The sequence below is a fragment of the Megalobrama amblycephala genome, linkage group LG15, assembly GCF_018812025.1.
Source record: "Megalobrama amblycephala isolate DHTTF-2021 linkage group LG15, ASM1881202v1, whole genome shotgun sequence".
NCBI lineage: Eukaryota > Metazoa > Chordata > Actinopteri > Cypriniformes > Xenocyprididae > Megalobrama > Megalobrama amblycephala.
Genome location: NC_063058.1, coordinates 30,116,177 through 30,139,054, shown reverse-complemented (window position 1 = coordinate 30,139,054; position 22,878 = coordinate 30,116,177). Strand labels below are relative to the sequence as shown.

Genomic DNA, 22,878 nt, shown 5'->3' with positions numbered 1-22,878 from the left:
ATACAAAAACTGCACAAAAACACGCACTTACCGTTTGTGGACAACAATTTAGCTAGGAATGTGTGGAATGATCTTTAAGTGAACACTAATTCATGAAGAAAGCAAAACATCATCTGGAGTCATATCACGATTTAGCTAAATGTGACATTAAAAGATGAATCATGCTAAGTCTGATCATGTGCATTTAAAGGGTTAGTTCACCCCAAAATGAAAATAATGTAATTTATTACTCACCCTCATGCCGTTCCACACCCGTAAGACCTTCGTTTATCTTCAGAACACAAATTAAGATATTTTTGTTGAAATCCGATGGCTCAGTGAGGCCTGCATAGCCAGCAATGACATTTCCTCTCTCAAGATCCATTAATGTACTAAAAACATATTTAAATCAGTTCATGTGAGTACAGTGGTTCAATATTAATATTATAAAGCGACAAGAATATTTTTGGTGCGCCAAAAAACAAAATAACGACTTATATAGTGATGGCCGATTTCAAAACACTGCTTCAGGAAGATTCGGAGCATAATGAATCAGCGTGTCGAATCATGATTCGGATCGTGTGTCTAAGCGCCAAACTGCTGAAATCACGTGACTTTGGTGCTCCAAACCGCTGACTCGACACACTAGCTGTGTCTCATTTCGAAGGCTGCGTCCTCCGGAGGTCGCATTCGAAGGTTGCATACGTCATTGAGGCTGTATCATTTCAGAAAATTAAGTAGGACACTTCGAACGTGACCTTCGAATGTGTCCTTCTTTCACAGGAATTCGGAGGATGCATGAGGTGTATCCTTCGCTGCTGCAGATAACAACAACACAAAGAATTGTGGGCTAACAACCATCATTTATTTGAACAAAAATAAAAATAAATGGTGGCGTCGGCAAATGTACATACAAGCAAAGATGTTTAAATGTAGTTTCATGCTTGTTTTTGTTTAAACTTTGTTCTTATTAATATCCCCATTTGTCTCTGTAACAGATATCTGTTGTGCATAAGCCAGTTCCTCAAGCAACCAAAATAAAACAAGTTAATACTTTTTTTTTTTTCAAATTACTTTACAAATTTATTAATAATTTTCATTCATTTGCTGAGAGTGCAATGAGGCTGTGAACTCGCTGGCATAGCAACAATATACTTCCTTTTTCCTTTCCTGCCTGTGTGTCCTATGAAGGACGTCTCGTTTAATTCTGGTTAAGGACACTCCATATACCGCATCCTTCACAGGATTCGTCCTCTTGAGGATGCAGCCTTCGAAATTAAATGAAATGAGATACAGCAACTGATTCATAACGCTCCGATGCTTCCTGAAGCAGTGTTTTGAAATCAGTCATCACTATATAAGTAGTTATTTTGTTTTTTTGCCGCACCAAATATATTCTCGTCGCTTTATAATATTAATATTGAACCACTGTACTCACATGAACTGATTTAAATATGTTTTTAGTACCTTTATGGATCTTGAGAGAGGAAATGTCATTGCTGGCTACGGAGGCCTCACTGAGTCATCAGATTTCAACAAAAATATCTTAATTTGTGTTCCGAAGATGAACGAAGGTCTTACGGGTGTGGAGGGTGAGTAATAAATGACATTATTTTCATTTTTGGGTGAACTAACCCTTTAAGGCATATTAAATGTTAAAAACTGCCTTTAAATATAATATTTAAAGGTTATAGTTACCCATTTCATTGCCTGGTGTTGAAAAAAAAAAAAAATTAAGTGTTATCATATTGATGTCACAGAATTACCACCCCCCACTCCATCAACCACAAGTAAATATCCAAGCCCCGCCCCCATAGACACATCAGCCAATCCGAACACGTAAAAGGAAGAGAGCGTTTTCTTATTGGCTAAAAAGTGCGGGCCGCTACCCCAACTTTTTTTTTTTTTTTTTTTGCGGTTTGAAGACATGCCCTGTCACATAAACAGGTGTGATTTCGTACCCGTTATTATAATAGGCCATTTTAAGCGTGGAATACATATTAAAAAGCATACAGCACTTTGAAATCAATGAACTGTATATGTTTGAAGAGATACAGCTTGTTTTATGTTCAGCTGAGACGGCAGACATTTTGTCCTCTTCGTCCATTACATACAATTTCATCATCAGCATCACCTTTTTTTCAACAGAAACGATTTGCTAAAAAGCCTACACGTTTTACACCTTTAAACAAAAAGGATATATGCATTAGTAAAATCACCTTATCTAACAAAACGCGACTGAATTCATGCTAACCCGTGTTTTAATATCACATAAAAGTTGTCGTATCATTATTACCTTTTATATGATTTTAAAAACCAATAGCAGCAGATCAGCTTATCGATTAGTCGTGTTGTGCTTTAGCACGATTCCCTCCCCGCGTTTTTCCACAGCACATTCCTTCATGGACCAGCAAACTTACTTCCTGCTTTAGGATGAGCGACGGCGACTTCAACTAATCAGACGCGCCTGATGATGCAGCGGGCAATGTGATTGGCTGAGCTCGGCAAGGAGGGCGGGACAAGCTGTATCGGTGCTCGTGTGTGTTGTTCGAGGGAAAGCGCCGCTGGAGCGATTCGAGGCCTTGCATCTACTTTCTATGAACGAAAAAGGAATAAACACGTTTTGTTTCATAGTTTTCCTCATGCAGCAGGCAGAAATCGTTGGATAAAAACAAACGGCGGTCGAGGAATGGTTAAATGGTTTGCATTATTGAAATCACATTTACTGCTTGTGTTACTGTACAAAGGCTGTTGGTTTTGTAAATGTGGACGGTTGTTTTTGGGCAGGCCGGAGTTATTTGACTAATGCTCCTGTGCATGCTTCATTGCATGAGTTAGGAGCTCAATTTGATAGAGTAGATGCTGATTTGAGTGTTTGGCGAATGAAAGTGTTAGCAGTTCCTCAGTCTCTGCTGTTGCATGGATCTCAAGGGCCTTGCAGCATGGGATGGCCTTGCGTGCGTTTCTGTGTGAAATTTATCAGTTCAAGGACAGGCTGTAAAAACCCCACTCAAACCAGCTCACTTGTGTGCTTTATTATTATTTTAAAAATGTGCATTATCATTTTAAATAGCAAAAGTCTGTAAAGGTTCAACAAATGCATCATAAATGCCTCCAAAAGGAAATGATATCAAACGAGTATTTTGGTTAGGCACATCATTTACAGTTTGTATTGATTGGCAAAGATGACTAGATGAAATGCCAAATGCTGTAGTTTTGTACACTTTTGAGTACTAAGATTATTTTCACAAAAACATACTACTTTACTATTTTCGCAGTATGCATACAAATGCATTTGCCAAAATGCATACTACATACCACTTTGTGGAATCCCACAATGCAATGCACTTGAATCCCATATGAATGCATTGGAAATACTGACTCAGGCTGTGTCCGAAATCGCTTACTTTCTTGAGTAGGTACTTATTTTGAATAAAAAAAATAACGACGTACGACATTCGCCATGCTGTCGTTATCATGTGATCTACCAGCGTCAGTTGCGTCGCTTCACCGCCATTCACAAATCCTCTCCCGTGGCCTCATGGGATAGTAAAGTGTCTATCGAATGCACACTTAAAGGGTTAGTTCACCCAAAAATGAAAATTCTGTCATTAGTTATTCACCCTTGTGTCGTTCCACACCCGTAGGACCTTCGTTGATCTTCAAAACTCAAATTAAGATATTTTAGTTGAAATCCGATGGCTCCGTGAGGCCTGCATAGCCAGCAATGACATTTCCTCTCTCAAGATCCATTAATGTACTAAAAACATGTTTAAATCAGTTCATGCGAGTACAGTGGTTCAATATTAATATTATAAAGCAACGAGAATATTTTTCGTGTGCCAAAAAAACAAAATAACGACTTATATAGTGATGGCCGATTTCAAAACACTGCTTCAGAAAGTTTCGGAGCATAATGAATCAGCATATCGAATCATGATTCGGATCGCGTGTCAAACTGCTGAAATTACGTGACTTTGGTGCTCCGAACTGCAGATTGGACATGCTGATTCAGATACAGCTCTGAAAAGTCTCAAAATGTGCAGGGAAGTCGCTAAATCTAGCGACAAAGTCGCTAAATTGGCAGCACTGGTAGTAGGTCATCTGGGTTCTTTTTAGCTACTCTTTGATGAGTACTATGAATTTAGACACCACTTTTGTCACATACTGTTTTTCGCCTATTACGTAGTAGACAAGTATGCGATTTCAGAGGCAGCTTCATTATTTGACATCCCAAAGTCAAGAATTTTCACTCTAAAATCTAACATTAATTTCCAAAAAATGTCGCTGGATGCGACGTAACAGTAACAAAGCATAATGCTGCTTCATATTGTTGCATATTGCCCATTGTTCTCACTTACAATTTTAAAAAAAAGTTTAAATCCCATAGATCCTAGTAAACGGTATGTTCATATTTCATTTTGAACATAGTCTTTTCCAATGAGTTTGTCAACAGTGAACATCTTTGCATTGGATCTATGGATAGTTTGTACTTACATGCTTGTTTTTGTTTGTTTTCTAGGTGTTGAACAATCACACATGATTCTCATGAAATGGGAAGAATGTAGAGACGAGACGTGAATACAATCAGCTAGTTTTGTTTTTTAATTTGTTTTATTTTGAAACGATGGCCTACACAAATTATAGCTCACTAAACCGAGCTCAGCTCACCTTTGAATATCTGCACACAAACTCGTAAGTATCAATTTGAGTGTATGCTTGTGTTTTTGCGTTAATATAAAAAGCTTATAGAGTAATTAAAAAAACGATGCAATGGGTTGTGTTGTTGTTTTCCCACACTGGATTTTGATAAACCATTCCTATAAGAGAAACTTCCTGAAACAGGATATGTTACACAACAAGGACTCTGGGAAGGATTTGTGTGATATTCTCAAGATTGCATGCTTCGTTTTAAGTGTTTAGATTATGCTGCTGTGGGACTACAGAATAGTGTTACTTGAGTATAAGTTAAATATGTAAAAATGTTAATTATGTTATATGTAAAAATGTTAATTTACCATCTGATATCAAAGCATATACTACATAAATTAGTGTTGACTGATACAAATTTTCTTGCAAGCAACAAAACAAAAGATGACATAAAACATTTGCTTTTTGGACCCTGACGCAATCAATCAGCCAATCAGATTGGAACTTGTGATTCTCAAAAGCGGTCATTTTTGTGTGCCGACATGCATTGCATGATCCGTGAACAGTCAGTGGGATCCTGCTTCTACTTTCCACAAAGCAGTTTGCAACGACAAGAAGACCAGAAGTCATTCATTTTTTTAGATTAAATTTTCTGTCAAATTGCCAATGCTAAGCTCAATTTACAAGTGATCGGCAAAGTGCGCCCATTATCAATGGGAGTGTAAACGATGGATGTTTTTTGTGAATGGGACACCAAAGAACAATTTTGAATGAGGATGTTGCTTTGTTTAGACATTTATAACAATGTTCTAATAATGTATGAATTATTCTTTTATGTACGACAACTCGATTTTGACACACACTTGGGCATTTATTGCATAAAGTAACAGTGTAAGTAACAGTGGCCATGAAAAAGGTCATTTCTTTTGCTGTTGATTGATTATTTTGTTGCCAACAGGACAACCCACGAGTTTCTTTTTGGAGCTTTGGCTGAACTCGTGGACAACTCAAGGTAGAGACATATTAAATATTACTGACACTAAGGTCCTGTTAACACCTGGTATTAAGACGCATTTTGGTCGATCGGATCTCAAGTGGACGACTCTAAATACAGGTGTAAACGTTTTGAGCTTGTCCACTTTTGACCACTTCCAGAGGTAGTCAAAAAGGCATTCGACCGGATTGCTTTCATATTGGAAACTCTCATATGGTCGAATGTGTTCGAACGGCCACTAAAGACCGCCTACTCTCCGACTACTGACCAAACGGGATTTAAACTTGGTTGGCTGAAGACCCAAGTTTGGTTTGAAGATGGAAAATGTACCAAGCACAATGTTCTCTCACCATTCCTGATTTCTAACATGCAATCACTGTGTTTAGTGTGGTCTTGTGGCTATCAGAGCAGAAATGAAAGCTGATGCTCTCTGTATGTTTTTCCATCGTCTCCGGGCACGCTCAAATCCCAAGCTTATCCATTAGATTGAAAGATCTGAAAAAAAAAACCATACATTTACCAGCCCAAAGACCCTCCCCTGGAAGAAATCAGGACAGAAGTGGTTGAAAGTGAACAAAGGAGACGGATTTAAACATCAGGTGTAAATGGGAATGTGTATCTCTCTACTTGTGATCCGATCGACCAAAACGCATCTTATACCAGGTGTAAACAGGGCTACTATCATCAAAATGATTTGCACTATTGAAGTGAACATCCACTCCATTTCTTGTCTACAGAGATGCAAATGCTACACGGATAGACATCTACACAGGTTGGATATGATGGTTTTCAGTTGTAGAAATACATTTGCAAAAATCTGAATTATAACAAAAATGTTATGTTAATGATCATATGTTACTGCCAATCAGAGAAGAGACCAGATCTGAGAGGCGGGTTTATGCTGTGTTTTCTTGACGATGGCACTGGAATGGACCCCAGTGAGTAAAGCAACGAAAACCAAACACAAAATGCATGCATTTCCACTCAACAAGGTCTCAGTGATGACAACAGAACTGTTTTGAATAGGTGAAGCCACTCATGTCATCCAGTTCGGCAAATCGAGCAAACGATTCCCAGAGTCTACTCACATCGGCCAGTACGGAAACGGATTAAAGTCGTAAGTATCATTGCGCTTTTCTTGGAAACCAATGAACTGCCATTATCTTATTTAGGTTTTTAAACAAACGTCCTGGTCTCTTTTAGGGGTTCCATGCGTATAGGGAAGGACTTCATTCTTTTCACCAAAAAAGATGACAAGTTAACGTGTTTGTTTTTGTCACGAACATTTCATGAAGAAGAGGGTCTGGATGAGGTAAGAAGTTGATCATAAACAAACGCTCATTCTGAACGAAGAGCAGACCTCTCTAAGTGCTGTTGGCCTGTTCTCGTAGGTGATTGTCCCATTACCCAGTTGGGACGTGAAGACCCAGCAACCTCTGACTCAAGACACTGAGAAGTATGCTACTGAGACTGAACTCATCTTTAAGTATTCTCCTTTTAAGAATGAAGAGCAGCTATTTCGGCAGTTCAAGAAGATCGAAGGACCCAGCGGTTGGTTTTTAAAGCACTTTGTCTGAAATGAAATCGTCACAGTTAATCAGATTGTGTCTGGTGAGGCCGTTTAATCTGAGCATTGTGTGTTCGTAGGTACACTGGTTGTAGTTTATAATTTGAAGTTGATGGATAACCGAGAGCCGGAGTTGGATGTGGAGACGGACCACCAGGACATTATGATGGCTGGGACGCCCGCAGAGGGAGTGTGAGTCCATTCTTCATGAAAAATTATCATAAGCAGGGTTGTCCAGTTTCTTCTGATCTTAGCTACTTCTCTAAATAGGGCTGTGCGAGTAATCATAATTGATATAGTTTTTGATTTTGGCTTCCAATGATTATTAAAACACAATAATCGTGGTAAAATGATTACTGTGCCGCTGCCACATTCCATCCATGTTCCTCCCTAAAAGCCCAAACTTAAAGGTGCCCTAGAACTTTTTTTTTAAAGATGTAATATAAGTCTAAGGTGTCCCCTGAATGTGTCTGTGAAGTTTCAGCTCAAAATACCCCATAGATTTTTTTTTATTCATTTTTTTTAACTGCCTATTTTGGGGCATCTTTATATATGCGCCGATTTATGCAGCGCGGCCCCTTTAAATCAGCCCATTCAAACAGCTAATATAACCCTCAAAATGGATCTTTACAAAGTGTTCGTCATGCAGCATGTCTAATCGCGTAAGTACAGTGTTTATTTGAATGTTTACATTTGATTCTGAATGAGTTTGATAGTGCTCCGTGGCTAAAGCTAACATTACACACTGTTGGGGAGATTTATAAAGAATGAAGTTGTGTTTATGAACTATACAGACTGCTAGTGTTTAAAAATGAAAATAGCGACGGCTCTCGTCTCCGTGAAAACAGTAATAAACGATGGTAACTTTAACCACATTTAACAGTACATTAGCAACATGCTAACGAAACATTTAGAAAGACAATTTACAAATATCACTAAAAATATCATGTTATCATGGATCATGTCAGTTATTATCGCTCCATCTGCCATTTTTCGCTGTTGTTCTTGCTTGCTTACCTAGTCTGTTGATTCGGCTGTGCACAGATCCAGATGTTAATACTGCCTGCCCTTGTCTAATGCCTTGAACATGGGCTGGCATATGCAAATATTGGAGTCATACATATTAATGATCCCGACTGTTACGTAACAGTTGGTGTTATGTTGAGATTCGCCTGTTTTTCGGAGGTCTTTTAAACAAATGAGATTTACACAAGAAGGAGGAAACAATGGAGTTTGAGAGTCACTATATGTCATTTCCATGTACTGAACTCTTGTTATTCAACTATGCCAAGATAAATTCAATTTTTGAATCAAGGGCACCTTTAAGATCCAAATTAGCCAAATAAGTGAGTGTTGTAAAATGCAGTCTACTGTTGTGAAACTCTGGGACATGTTTGATATTAAACTGTTATTAAAAGCGCATTAAGCTGCAAAAGAGACACTGTTCCCCAGGCGGCTTTCTGTGCTCGCATTCTACAAGAAAAGACATTTATCAGAACTTAGGCTCTGTTGCACAACGAATCTTCCGCCATGGTCTTGTCAGTCATCTCGCCACGTCACGTAATCGGTAAACTGTGATGCCTGCTGCATTGTGTGCGACTATGCAGCTCATGCTGGATGAGCAGAGCAGACGTTTACAATAATTTACATTTGAAGTGACCATTATCCAACTGAATAAAATTATTTTTATTTCTATAAAAAAAGCAAAACAACAGTGGAGGTGGTGCCGCGGTGGGTACCGTAATGAAAACGTAGCGGTATGCTAATTTTACTCTCGCTCCATCATGGCGATATCGCGGGACAGCTTTTCACCTCGATGAGAAATCTCGTCACATTTTAATATTGCAAGATCTCAAGGCACAAAATGTCACCCCTAGTTTTAAGTAAACGCACACAGGTTAGAAAGAGAACTTGTGTATAACAGTATATTTGAGCCGTGCATTAGCTCTTAAAGTGACAGCAATTATTAATGATAATTAAACAACAAAGGGAAATCGCTCACTGATCTTTACTGAATAACTTAAATCGCTTTAATAAGGATTAATCTGTATTTAATGTGATCAGTAAAAATGTAGGGTTATATGCAGTGTTATTTTACATTTCGTTAGCCTCATAGCATAATTGCCTAAGTCATTTTTTGGCCAAATTGTGATATCTGCCTTTGAAATATGATCTAGGCAATTATGCTATGAGGCTAACGATTTGATAATTACATTTTTTGTTGAAGGCTATTATTTATCTGAATGCCACTATTAGTACATCTTCCTTAAAACGTAAAACACTCTTTAATTTAGTTTGTATTTTCGTTCGGTTGCATTTATTTGTCTTTGTTTTGTAATTAGTTTCTTTGTTCTTATTGTATTGCTGACTGTTTACTTGTCTTATATTATTGTTTTTAGCACTTTTTTCTTACATTAGTTAACCTAGTATTAGTTTTTACTGAAGTATCGATAAATGTGAAATTTCACTGATATTGTGAAATAAGACTTTGATCATATCACCCACCAATAATTGTGTTAAATAATCATAATTTCAATAGCATTCCTTACTCTAAGTAAGCACACTTAAAGGTCTTTAGGATTACTAGAAACTTCCAGACAGGTGTGAGCTAAACTCTACAGAAAGTTGGCCCTCCAGGAGCAGGATTGTCATAAACCACCTAATATTTCTCTTGAGCTGGCGTGTTTTAGCATGTTAATGTAATGTTGGATGTTTTTTGATGATGCTGAATGTATGTTTGTGTCACAAACAGAAAGCCAGAGAGGAGGTCCTTCCGTGCATATGCTGCTGTCCTGTACATCGACCCCAGGATGAGGATCTTCATTCAGGGTCACAAAGTTCGAACCAAGCGGTTGTCCTGTTGCTTGTATAACCCTAGGTAAACATGAAAAAATATCAGCTTCACACATATACACATATGTTTTCACACCAAATTGACCTTTTAATGTTGTGAAAAAGTCCTCGTTTTATAGTGGCGCGTTCTTGTAACTCTCTCAGATCTAGTAGCAAAAACAATCCCAAATCTTGTACAGAACAGCCTCATCTTAGCTGTGCATTCTGTTCTTTTGACTTTTAGGATGTACAAATACACGTCAACGCGCTTTAAAACCCGTGCGGAGCAGGAGGTCAAAAAGGCAGATCACCTCTCAAAACTTGGTGAGTTTAACACCAGCACACATAAACTGGCTCAAAATGGATGAGAATTGCAGGCGGGTGTTAAAGGAAGCTGACTCAGGCTTTGTGGGTTATGATAGCATTTCCTCTATCTGACCAGTTCTGCTTTTAACCTCTACAAATAATGAAACACAAATGTTGACAGATGAGCTGCTTGCTTTAAAAACACAAAGGCTTGCAGCCAATGGGCATGTTTGTAAATGCATCGTCCCACCCTTCCTTTCATAAAGATTGTAACAGAGGAGGATAAAGTGAATGGTTTGAGTGTTAGTGAAGTGAGTGAATTGTCTCTTTCCCACTTCTTCTTTTGTTTTTATATATATATATATATATATATATATATATATATATATATATATATATATATATATATATATATATATATATATATATATATATATATATATATATATATATATATATATAGTTGAGCTCAAAAGTGTACATACCCCTTGCAGAATATGCAAAAATGTTAATCATTTTAACAAAATAAGAAGAAGGATCATGAAAATTGCATGTTATTTTTTATTTAGTACTGTCATGAATAAGCTTATTTACATAATAGATGTTTACATAAAGTCACCAAGACAAAAAAAATAGCTGAATTTATAAAAATGACCCTTAATGCGGTGTGTTTCCTTCTGGAGAATATGTTTGCAGCTTTTGTAATAGTTTTGTTATTTTGTTAAAATGATTAACATTTTTGCATATTCTGCAAGGGGTATGTAAACTTTTAGCACAATGTATAGATAATACACTTGTCTTCTGTAGAGCTGCTTTAGAGTTGAATAAACACTGTTATTGAACTAAATCGAGCTGAATAATGACACTATTGTCTTTTTAGAGCTTCTTCACAGATGAAATTGTATTCATTTCATAATTTAAAACGTTTGACCATTTGCCCCCAATAAAATTTTCTAGTTGACTAGTAGTCATTAGCAGTAAATTTATTTAAGCCATGAGTCGACTAATCGCAACTCATAGATGTATTTCTCACATCTGTGAGGTCTATACGCTGAATTTTGGTTCATTTTACAGTTTCGAATGATGTATTATCTTATAGTATGACCAGAAATGACAGAGTATTTTAAGTTGTTTCCGCTGTTATCAAAAAAAAAGTAGTAGCAGTAGCAGTGCTTCCCACAGGTTTGAAATATACTTGCGGTGGTAGCCAGGTGAAAAATCCTCTTATTACCCATGGCGCAAAAATGGTCTACTACATGTGACGAACAAATAATTTGTGATTTTTAACAATATTTTAACTTACTGAAATTCATTTTAATTACATAGGCTACTATTACATTAAATTAAATACTAATAATATTGAATAATATGTGTCAAATAATGTTCTTAGGATTTTCTTCCAGTGGGGGAGCATCCCAGCAAGAGACTACAATAGTTTGCTATGAATTAAATGGGTATCAAAATAAATACAATTTATTCTGTAACCAAAATACCAATAACGCCCAGAAAAAAAAAAACTTAGAGTGTGACTTTTAATCATAAGCAATCTCGAAATACACCGGGACTCTTATTTTGAAATGTCTACACTATTGCGGGCTGATTCTTCAGATGAGAGAGAGATGTTTTCCTTCAACCGTCTCTAAAACATATTATATAAAAGCCATACAGTAGACATTGTCATAATTCATAAAACTCGAGTTCATTAGCAATCGCTTGGCATAATTGTGCGCTATGCATTGATTGGGAATCACTTTAAAGCAGTCTGAAGCACTGTTGCGCGAACCTGTCGAATGCGCAACAGCGTCGCCTTTGTGAAATATCCACCGCATCTCTGCAGCACACGTGGGAATGTCAGCGGGAGTAAACAGTTCTCGCGCACAGCCGTACACAGAACCAGCAGGTAAGAAACACGTAGGGCAAGGGGAGATTTTTCACATCCGATCGTTGATGGTTTCATTAACTCGGGCGGATAAAAAAGTATAAGAGGATAACAATAATAAAAGTAAAAATGTGTCTCCAAATATACTTGGGCGGCCGTTGATATACCTGGGCGGCCCACCCAAGTAAAGTCTATGTGTGGGAAGCACTGAGTAGTAAAAAATGCAGTAAAGCGCGCTATACTTCAGTTTCCACACTCCGCACAAACACTCTGATATGCGCCTAATAATATCGCACATTTTTCTAGATTAACCTTAAAGTGAGCGGCCAAGTAAAGTTGCTACAACTTACATGTTTCAAATGATAAGCCATATATAAGGTCAATGGATTATAGGCAAATGTTTGGATTTCCTTCCTGACATACTGTAATTACCACAAGAACCCGTCGTTAATGATCTTTCCCTCACGGACTGCATGACTTTGCCACTTCCTGTGGAGGTTTTTTTATTTTTTATTTTTTTGTGACTAACCGACTAATAAAATTTTTAAGCCTCGTTTAGTCAAATATTAGGGGGCATCCCTACTATTATGTTCTTGTTTATTACTGCAAAGCTTCTTCATCTATTGTAGAAAGTGCTATATAAATAAATGTGACTTCACTTGACTTGTGCGTATGTTTGACTTCCTCTCTAGCTGAGGAGAAGGCGCGGGAAGCCGAGAGTAAAGCTCGTGCCCTGGAGTTAAAGCTTGGTGATGACTTATCCAAAGAAGCCAGAGTAAGACCACGACCACCCCAACGCAGACCCAGAACAGAACTATTCATCAGTTTATTATCTATTTATTAAAGAAATTTGAATTTAGACCTTTATAAATTGCACTTATGAGTCTGTTGGATCTGCAGGTTTTTAATAAAGTTGTTTTATGGTCTCTTTATATGATTTCAGGCCTCACTGAGAAAGGCACAAGATTCGGCTGCAGCGTTGCGTGCCGAAGCTACTAGAAAACAAGCCATTCATGCATCCAAACAAAAGTAATACACTCATCCGCTCCTACAAATACACTATTTACACTACTTTTTTTTTTAATTCTCATCACATTTGACTTTAGTCTACTGCATAATGACACCCTCATATCCTTGAAAACACACACTGGTTGACTATTGTCAAGAATTATTTGTATAGTGCTCACAATACACAGTTTCAAAGCAGCAAATTCTTCCCGTTTCAGAGCTTTGAAAGAGCCCAAGGAGCTGAACTTTATATTTGGCGTGAACATCGAGAGACGAGAGCAGGACGGGATGTTCGTCTATAACTGCAGTCGTCTCATTAAGATGTACGAGAAGACGGGACCACAGCTGGAGGGAGGGATGTGAGTGAAAATCACACACACACTGCATTAGACAAGCTGATGTGTTCGCATGCACAGTGTGGATGACCGCTGTGTGTGTGTGTGTTTGTATCAGGGCCTGTGGAGGTGTTGTAGGAGTGGTTGATGTTCCCTATCTAGTGCTCGAGCCAACACACAACAAACAGGACTTTGCAGACGCTAAAGAGTACAGACACTTACTGAGGGCAATGGGAGAATATCTCGCCCAGTACTGGAAGGACATCGGTATAGGTCAGTTTTTTGTTGATAACATGCGCAGACATATATTAAAGGGTTAGTTCACCCAAAAATGAAAATTCTGTCATTACTCACCCTCATGTCATTCTATAGCTGTAAGACCTTCGTTCATCTTCGAAACACAAATTAAGATATTTTTGATTAAATCTGTGGACATCATTAAAATAGCCTTCTGGTCTCCGATGCGCAAAAAACAAACAAAACAAGACTGCAACGTTATTACCCGTTTCAAGGTCCAGAAAGGTAGTAAAGACATCATTAAAATAGTCCATGTGACTACAGAGTTCAATCTTCATTTTATGAAGCGATTAAAATACATTTTGTGCGCAAAAAACAAACAAAACAATGACTTTAACAAAAATTTTCTCTCCCCTGTCAGTCTCCTACACAGTTGATGTTGTAAACACAATAAAAAAAAAAAAAAAAAAAAAAAGCACCCCAGAAAAAAGGGCACTTTCTCTCTAGGAAGAAAAAGGGCAGGGGCTCAAGCCCCCTTTTATGTCTATGTGTGCATGTGCCTGGCATGTGATGCTGATGCAGGAGCTGGCCAATAATGAGTCGGCATTCGGACGTTAAACACGGAAGTGCCGCACTGTGTTTAAAACATCAACTGCATACGAGACTGACAGGGAAGAGATGAAATTGTTAAATAAAGTCGTTATTTTTGTTTTGTTTTTGCACACAAAGTATTCTTGTCGCTTCATATCATTAAGGTTGAACCACTGTAGTCACATGGACTATTTTAATGATGTCTTTACTACCTTTCTGGACCTTGAATGTGGTAATTTTGTTGCTTTCTATTGAGGATTTTAAAAAAAACTCTCGGATTTCATCAAAAATATCTTAATTTGTGTTCTGAAGATGAGCGAAGGTCTTATGGGTGTGGAACGACATGAGGGTGAATAATTAATGATTTAATTTGGGTTTTTGGGTGAACTAACACTTTAACATATCCATTTAAATTATCAATTTTTAATAGTTGAAAATTTTAGATTTTTTTTTTAAAATAAATTTAACATGAATTAAATGTTCCCTCAACAGCTCAGAAGGGTATAGTGAAATTTTGGGATGAATTTGGATATTTGTCCGCCAACTGGAACTCTGTACCATCAAACGAAGTTCGGTTCCGCCGACGGAGAGCCATGGAGATACCGGTCACCATCCAGTGTGGTACGAACATAAATTAGCATGCCATAAAAATAAATGTGTTTATTTATATGTATAAATATCCTAAAAACATATTTTGCTCGTACTCAGGGTTACTGATTTAATACTAACTCTTTTAGTAGGTACTTATTTTAAGCAAAATACAAAAATGGTCCAGACTTCAAGAGGATAACCTTGAACCCCCATACAGCATCTTTTATCAGTCACATATGCATAAAAGATAAAACATCTGATCTTACCTTTTAATATTCATATCAAATTGGGCTCCATTAATGTATTTCTTTACATTTCTATGTATTATTTTATTTTTTTAATTCTCAGAATCCCTGATTTGGCTCTGAGGGCTCAATATACTCATCTTTGATTACTATTTAAGATACAAAGTACTACTTCTGCCCAGATGGAAATGTATAACTACTCCAAAAACGTATTGTCTGGACCAGGAACACCATTCTAATTTTCCTCCAAAAGACATACAAATCTAATTTCTTACCTTTATTTTTTTTTAATCTTCCTGTAGATAAGTGTTTGAAATGGCGGACGTTGCCGTTTCAGATGGATGCCGTGGACAAACGGTACCCAGACAGCTGGGTGTGTCTCATGAACCCAGATGGGACCCAGGACAGGTTAGGAAACTAGACACCAGAAGAGATTTAAGACTGCTTTTTTGTTTTTTGTTGTTTTTCTTATTGTTTTGTTTGCTGTTCTGTCCTGTTAGGTGTGATGCGCCTGAGCAGAAGCAGAATTTGCCTATTGGCGTTTTGAAAAAAGACATCAAGACAACAGAGGACAAACAGAAAGATCTGTCAGATAAAATCCGTCAGCAGCAGGAGAAACTGGAGGCTCTGCAGGTCTGTCTGTCATCTCGACTCTCTTCTGAGCTTTTAGCTGTCTGTTTTGTGTAAATTAATGCTTTATTTCTCCTAATTCAGAAAACCACAACAATAAAATCAGCAACGGACATAAAACGGCTCCCTCTAGATGTCAGTACAAAACCTACAGAAGAGCGCACGCCTCAGGTACAGCATGTGTGTGGATGAAAAAACATCTAGGTTATATTTCACCTCAAAAAAATACTTGATTTACTTATTTTAAATGATATATTTGTGTTTGCATTACAGTATGATAACTGAATCCTAAATATAGGATTCATTTTCTTTATGCAAAATATTGTTATTTTGGAGAGGGTAGATTTGACCTGGGCATGTTTTTGACAGGTTTCAAGCTATTCATTGTTCCATTTGCATTTTTTTTTAACCCTTATAGCCGACCCGCTCATCCCAGCGAGCAGCACCCCGCCCACGTTCACCACCTCTCCCTGCAGTGGTCAGAAAAGCTGTCAGTCAGCCGCAGATATCAAAAACTCTTCCCTCTAAAGCAACGCCTCCTTCACGACCTACGCGAACCCCACCGGCTCCTCCCCCTCCACCCAAAGCGAAGCCGGCTCCGGCAGCTAAGGCATCAAAACCCGCCCCCAAACCTGTAGCCCCGCCGCCCACAAAGACGCCGGCTCGCAGAACTGCCATGCAGAGCCGCACTGCTACAGTAAGTCATCTTGCATACATGCTCAAAAACACAAACATAAACTCAAACTTTAAATATCTTGTTTTTTACACTGACAAACCGATGTGTTTTTCCTGTTAGCCATCCTCCCCCAAGACTGCTAGCAAACAAACTCCAACCAGCAAGAAAGGAAACCTAAAGAAGGGTAGAGTCCAAGAAGAGGAGGATGAGGAGGAAGAAGAAGAAAGTGAAGAGGAGGAGGAAGAGGAAGAAGACGAAGAGGATGAAGAAGACAGTGCGTCAGAAGAGGATGAACCTCAACCCAAAAAATCAAAGATGGCGGCGTCTGTTCAGGCTCGAGGGAAAACTGCAGTGGAAAAAAAACCAGCAGTAGCAGCAGTTAAACAAACCAACACTGAGGTACAGTAACACATTCACGCCACATTCCCGCTCCATTCACACTTAATACGGTTTTAATTGATCTGAATTTCTCTCTCAGGTTATCACGAATAGCACTAATGAAGATCTGAAGAAAGATGTGACAAAAAATGCACAGAAAGGTAATATATGTATGTCATTTTGGATGATAAAGAGATGCATGGGATTGTGTGGTATGATTTAGAGATCTAATAAACGGTGTGTGTTGTAGATAAAGGCATGCAGGTAGAGGCAAAGGTGAACGGCGAGTGGTTCACGGGTCGTGTAACCGCAGTAGAGACGGGAAAGGACAATGTACGCTGGAAAGTCAAGTTCGACTACGTTCCCATGAACACTCCAAGAGACCGCTGGTACATGCACAATCATACACAAATCAATATGTGACACATATACTACACCAATTTACTAAACAGGGTAAATTAGCATGAGGAAGCAGTCCCATAAAAGCTCAGATGGGACTGGAAAGTTCTGCAGGTGATCTACTGACAATGCGCAAAATAAAGCTGCAGCTTATTTCTATAATGACCAACGGAGTCTGCCAAGAGCAGCGATAACGTCTTCCTCTGGCGTTCCACATAAATGAGTGGAGAAAATTCTCTCGCTTCTACCACACGCTCTCTGTTCTCTGCAGTGCCTCCTCCTACAGCCACTACTGCAGCAATGTTAAGCGCAAAATGGTTTAAAGGGATAGATCACCCAAAATGAAAATTATCCTAGGTGTATATGACTATCTTCCTTCTGACGAACGCAATCGGAGATGTATTTAAAAATATCCTGGCTCTTCCAAGCTTTATAATGAGAGTGAATGGGGGGCGAGATTTTGAAGCCCAAAAAAATGTATCTATCCATTATAAAAGTAATCCAGGGGGTTAATAAAGGCCTTCTGAAGTGAAGCGATGGGTTTTTGTGAGGAAAAATATCCATATTTATTAAACTTAACTATAATAACTAGCCATATACGCATCGATTTGCAGCGGAAGAGTGACCTCTGACATGATGTAGTGACGAACGCAGAAGCGCAGAGGATAGAGCAAAACAAAACACCGGTCACGAATTAGAAGTCTAAAATGAGAAATTTTAAAGAGAAATGTCGGAGGATTTCAATGTAAAAGAAAAGGAGCTTGAGTTTGTTGTATAAATATATCTCCGATTGTGTTCGTCTGAAAGAAGATGCATCTAGGATGGCTTGAGGGTGAGTAAATCGTGGGATAATTTTTGGGTGAATTATCTCTTTAAGACATGCTTTTTTGGGGTGTTAAAAAATCGCTCAAATACCAGTTAATTGACTACTGCTAACCATGTTGCATAAAGCATGTTGCATGACTTATTTACAGGTGCTGGTCATATAATTAGAATATCGTGAAAAAGTTAATTTTTTTATTGTAAATTATTTTTAAAAATGAAACTTTCATATATTCTAGATTCCCTACATGTAAAGTAAAACATTTCAAAAGTTTTTTTTTAAATTTTGATGATTAGAGCATACAGCTCATGAAAGTCCAAAATCCAGTAATCCAGATCAATCAAAAAATGGATTTTCAGAACAGAAAAGTTCAAGTTCTTTAAAGTATGTTCATTTGTACACTCAATACTTGGTCGGCAGCACATATTACAGCAAATGACTTGCTCCTAGCACAAATTACAGCATCAGTGAAGTGTGGCATGGAAGTGATCAGCCTGTGGCACTGCTGAGGCACTATTGAGCCTTCAGATCATCTGTATATTGTTGGATCGACTGTTTCTCATCTTTCTCTTGAAAATATCCCATAGATTCAGGGGTCAGGCATGTTGGCTGGCCAATAAAACACAGTAATATCATGGGCAGCAAACCACTTGGAAGTGGTTTTTGCACTGTGGGCAGGTGCTAAAGTCCTGCTGGAAAAGGAAATCAGCATCTCCATAAAGCTTGTCAGCAGACGGAAGCATAAAGTGCTCCAAAATCTCCTGGAAGATGGCTGCATTGACTTTGCACTTGATAAAACACAATGGACCAACACCAGCAGACGTCACGGCCCCCCAAATCATTACTAACTTCAGAAACTTCCCACTAGACTTCAAGCAGCTTGGATTCTGTGCCTCTCCAGTCTTCCTTCAGACTCTGGGACCATGATTTCAACATGAAATGCAAAATTTACTTTTATCTGAAAAGAGGACTTTCGACCACTGTTCACTGTCCAGTTCTTTTTCTCCTTAGCCCAGGTAAGATGCTTCTGACGTTGTTTCTGTTTCAGAAGTGGCTTGGTAGTCCTTTTCCTGAAGATGTCTGAGTGTGGTGGCTCTTGATGCGCTGACTCCGGCTTCATTCGACTCATTGTGAAGCTCTCCCAAGTGTTTGAATCGGCTTTACTTGACAGTATTCTCAAGCTTGTGGTCATCCCTGTTGCTTGTGCACCTTTGCCTAACCAATTTCTTCCTTCTAGTCAACTTTGCATTTAATATGCTTTGATACATCACTCTGTAAACAGCCACCACATTCAGTAATGACCTTCTGTGACTTACTCTCTTTGTGGAGGCTGTCAATGATTGTCTCCTGGACCATTGCCAAGTCAGCACTCTTCCCCATTAGTGTGGTTTCAAAGAACAAGAGATACCCAGAATTTATACTGTAGGGATGGTCATTTAATGAAACTCAAATGTAAATATTCTAATATTTTGAGATACTGGATTTTGGACTTTCATTAGCTGTGCGCTCTAATCAACAAATTAAAAAAAAAAAAAAAAAAACTTTTGAAATGTTTTACTTTACATGTAGGGAATCTAGTATAAATTAAAGTTTCATTTTTAAAAATAATTTACAATAAAAAAAATGAACTTTTTCACGATATTCTAATTATATGACTAGCACCTGTAAATACTCCTCCCATAAATTTTGTGTCTGAAAGGGAAACTCTTACAATTTAGTGTTGTTAAAAAATCAATATTTCGATATGTATGGATACTGAAATGTCTGAAACGAGTCCAATACTAATTTGCCGAGGTATCGATACACGATACCAGCTGCACGTTCCCGCTCTCTCTTCTCTTTGACAGCAAATTGACTCACCCGCCTCTTCTCACTCACTCAGGTTTAATAGTGTTTTTACAGGGCCTGAATTTCGGCACTGTGTTGTGCATAATTTTACTCGTTCCTGCAAGTTCCGCACTCGCACTGAAAGCGCGCACCAATTATCTATATAAGTGTTGCGCACATAAAGTCGCCTCTCAAACAGCTCGCGAGTACCAAATTGAGTTCCTTTTTTTTTTTGTGACTTATTGCACTTTTTTTTTTTTGTCAAAAAATTTTTTTTTACTCAATTACTACTATTGGACCCACCTGAAAAAACTTAAAGCCATGTTGGTTTAATTTGCGTCTTTAATCTATTGTATTTATTTGTGCTATTGTTTCCAATTTATTTGTTCTTATTTTATTACTGACTGTTTACTTGTCTTTTTCGTAAATTTAAACTTTCAAATAAATCCTCTATTTGCTTTGTGAAAGCTGTTGCAAACAAAATTACTCAAATTATCAAAAAATTATGAGATAATATTGAAAATAAATATCTATATGGCAGTTTTCCTCTAGTATCAAAAATGGTAGAAAAATATAGAATGGAAAATGCCGAGCCCTCGACACTAATAAAAAATTACTGTGAGCAGATCTAAATAAAATGCCACAATTGACATTGATTTATTAAGTTTCAAATTTTAATTGCAAAAGATATAATAGATTTGGTTTAATTGTGCAGGAGCATTTTTTTGCCCCTTTGGCATTTGGAAAATGGCTTTTTTGTTCTTTTTTTTTTATCCCAAACCCCCGTTAATTTCCAACCCTGCTTTTGTTTCATCGCGACTTCAAAATTGTAGTTGCTTTTGTACATCAAATGTTTGATTTGTGATTGTTTTCAGGGTGTTTAAGGGCAGCGATGATGTCCGTCTTATGCGTCCAGCCTCTCCAGAATCACGAAGTCCAGACACCAATCAGGGTCCAGCGCGGTCTGTAACTCCGCCCACCGCTGCTGAGCCAGACACGACTCAGAGCGGGCCGAGCAGAGAGACGACAGAAGGCCTTGTGACCATGATGAGGTGTGTTTGTGGTTTGTTTCTGTTTATGATATGTGCATTTTTTTGTGTGTGTGAATTTCATCCCTACATTCATGGTTTGTTTGGCACAGGACGTTGCTACGGTATTTTTTCCCTCCGGATTTCCGAATCCCTAAAGATTCAGTGAACACTATGAGTGCTGAGGACCTTGTGGCCTTTCCCATCGTGAGTACAGACCATAGTCGCTGCTGCACGGAAGCTTTTTAGAGATATTTATATCAAACCTTAATTATTTGAGTACCTTGTGCATTGCAGAAAGAGTACTTCCAGCAGTATGAGGCCGGACTGCAGAGTCTGTGTAATTCCTACCAGACTCGGGCGGAGTCACGGGCACGAGCCGTGGAGGAGAAGAGCAGCGGGGCAGAAGCCAAACTCAGAGAATCTGAAGAGAAACTCCGCAAACTCAGAACCAACATCGTCGCTCTTCTGCAGAAAGTCCAGGAGGTCTGAAACACGCACACTTTCAATTTACTAAGCTGTTTAAACTCCTGTTTAGAATTATCAGTGGGAAAAGAATGTTTGGAAGTTCATTTGTTCATGTGTGTATTTTGTTCCACAGGACATTGAGATCAGCAGTGATGATGAGCTGGACGCCTACATTGAAGATTTGGTCACAAAGGGAGAGTGAAACCCTGCATCTCCTCCGTATTATCCTCATTCTCACTCCCTACATTTGTGTTTCATGCATACTAAGAGTTTTAGCGGAAGACTGGAGATGATTGCTGGTCGGCCGCATCTTCATCCCTATATACTGTGACAGAACTCTGTAATGCAGCAAGAGCTTCATTGCCAACTTCAACACAGTTTTCAGTTCAAAACGCCACTCAGGCCATCAGCTCAGCCTTGGAGCAGATTGAACTTGTGGGCTGCAGGTAATGAGAGATTCAAATGGTTTCGTAGAACCTGCAGTTTAACAACTTTGTTTGGTTTTACTCTACATAGCGGTTTTGAGTTCATGTTGGCTGTTTTTTAGGGTCTCGGTGTTGTAAAGCTTCATTCTCAACCCAATTTTATGGAAGAGTCCTCAGCTGTTCTCACAGCTCGCATTGACTCCTTGCAAAGCCGTTTGACATTTTGAGTTTGAAAATGGACTTTATCTTGCTGCTTTGTGATCCGTATTGTCTCAAGTTTGAGTTACTTCCTGATTCGTTTTCCGTTTATTTGGATGTGATATTCAGTTCATGTTGTATTATTTTTAACCTTTCAGTTTCCGTTTTTTGGAATAAACACTGATCTGATGCTGTTAACCCCTTCAGTTACAGTATTTAGTCTTCATCTTTATATCTGAGAATATTTTTTAAAAAGTTTTATTAAAACAGTCCAATAAAGTTTAGGATGTACACGTGGTTTCTGTTCTGTTTGTTTGGGAAAAAAAAAAAAAAAAAACTTTAAGGTCTTGACTTGTAACTTCAGTTTAGTTTATTCATTTAATACATTCAATAATTAATTTAATACATTCAATAATTCATTGAAATGGAAAAAAAGGTATATTAAATACACAGACTTGACTTTAAGTAACTTGCATTCTGCATAGCTGCTAGTAAATATATTGAACATAAATGTTGAAACTGAATGTGATGAGAGCGAAAAAAGTCCTTAAATATGTAAAAGTCCTTACATATGTAAACACTCAAACAGCTCAATTATTCACCTAAATTGTCGTTCTGAATTGAAAAATGAATGTAGATCTCTGGAGGTTTTTTGTATGGGGTGTAATTTCAGGAAGATTTAGTTAAAGGTGCTAAAGAGGATCTTTTCGTCGACTGAGAAACCAAAGACTCTTACTGAGTTTTTGAAATGAGCGCATGTGTAAGAACAACCCCCCTCCTTCACAGCTCACTTCAAGGGAACGCCTCCCAAA

At 38.1% G+C, this 22,878-nt stretch overlaps 1 protein-coding gene across 2 annotated transcripts; it reads left to right on the top strand.

The window, feature by feature from the left end:
* The first annotated feature begins 1,871 nt into the window (after positions 1–1,871).
* On the top strand, positions 1,872–22,357 carry LOC125247157 (ATPase MORC2A-like). 2 transcript variants are annotated; one of them, XM_048158373.1, is made up of 27 exons: positions 1,872–1,926; positions 4,502–4,674; positions 5,588–5,641; positions 6,361–6,395; positions 6,493–6,561; positions 6,650–6,740; positions 6,827–6,935; positions 7,015–7,174; positions 7,271–7,382; positions 9,943–10,068; positions 10,267–10,346; positions 12,900–12,982; positions 13,151–13,236; positions 13,434–13,574; positions 13,669–13,823; positions 14,871–14,999; positions 15,517–15,622; positions 15,715–15,847; positions 15,929–16,015; positions 16,263–16,541; positions 16,641–16,919; positions 16,999–17,059; positions 17,149–17,287; positions 20,823–20,999; positions 21,089–21,182; positions 21,273–21,461; positions 21,577–22,357. In XM_048158373.1, the coding sequence occupies exons 2-27, from the start codon at positions 4,607–4,609 to the stop codon at positions 21,643–21,645; spliced, it is 3,111 nt and encodes a 1,036-aa protein (XP_048014330.1). In that variant the 5' UTR covers positions 1,872–1,926; positions 4,502–4,606; the 3' UTR covers positions 21,646–22,357. The 2 variants fall into 2 exon arrangements, with proteins under 2 accessions (XP_048014330.1, XP_048014329.1); XM_048158372.1 differs by lacking the exon at positions 1,872–1,926 and adding an exon at positions 2,516–2,679.
* The last annotated feature ends 521 nt before the right edge of the window (positions 22,358–22,878 follow it).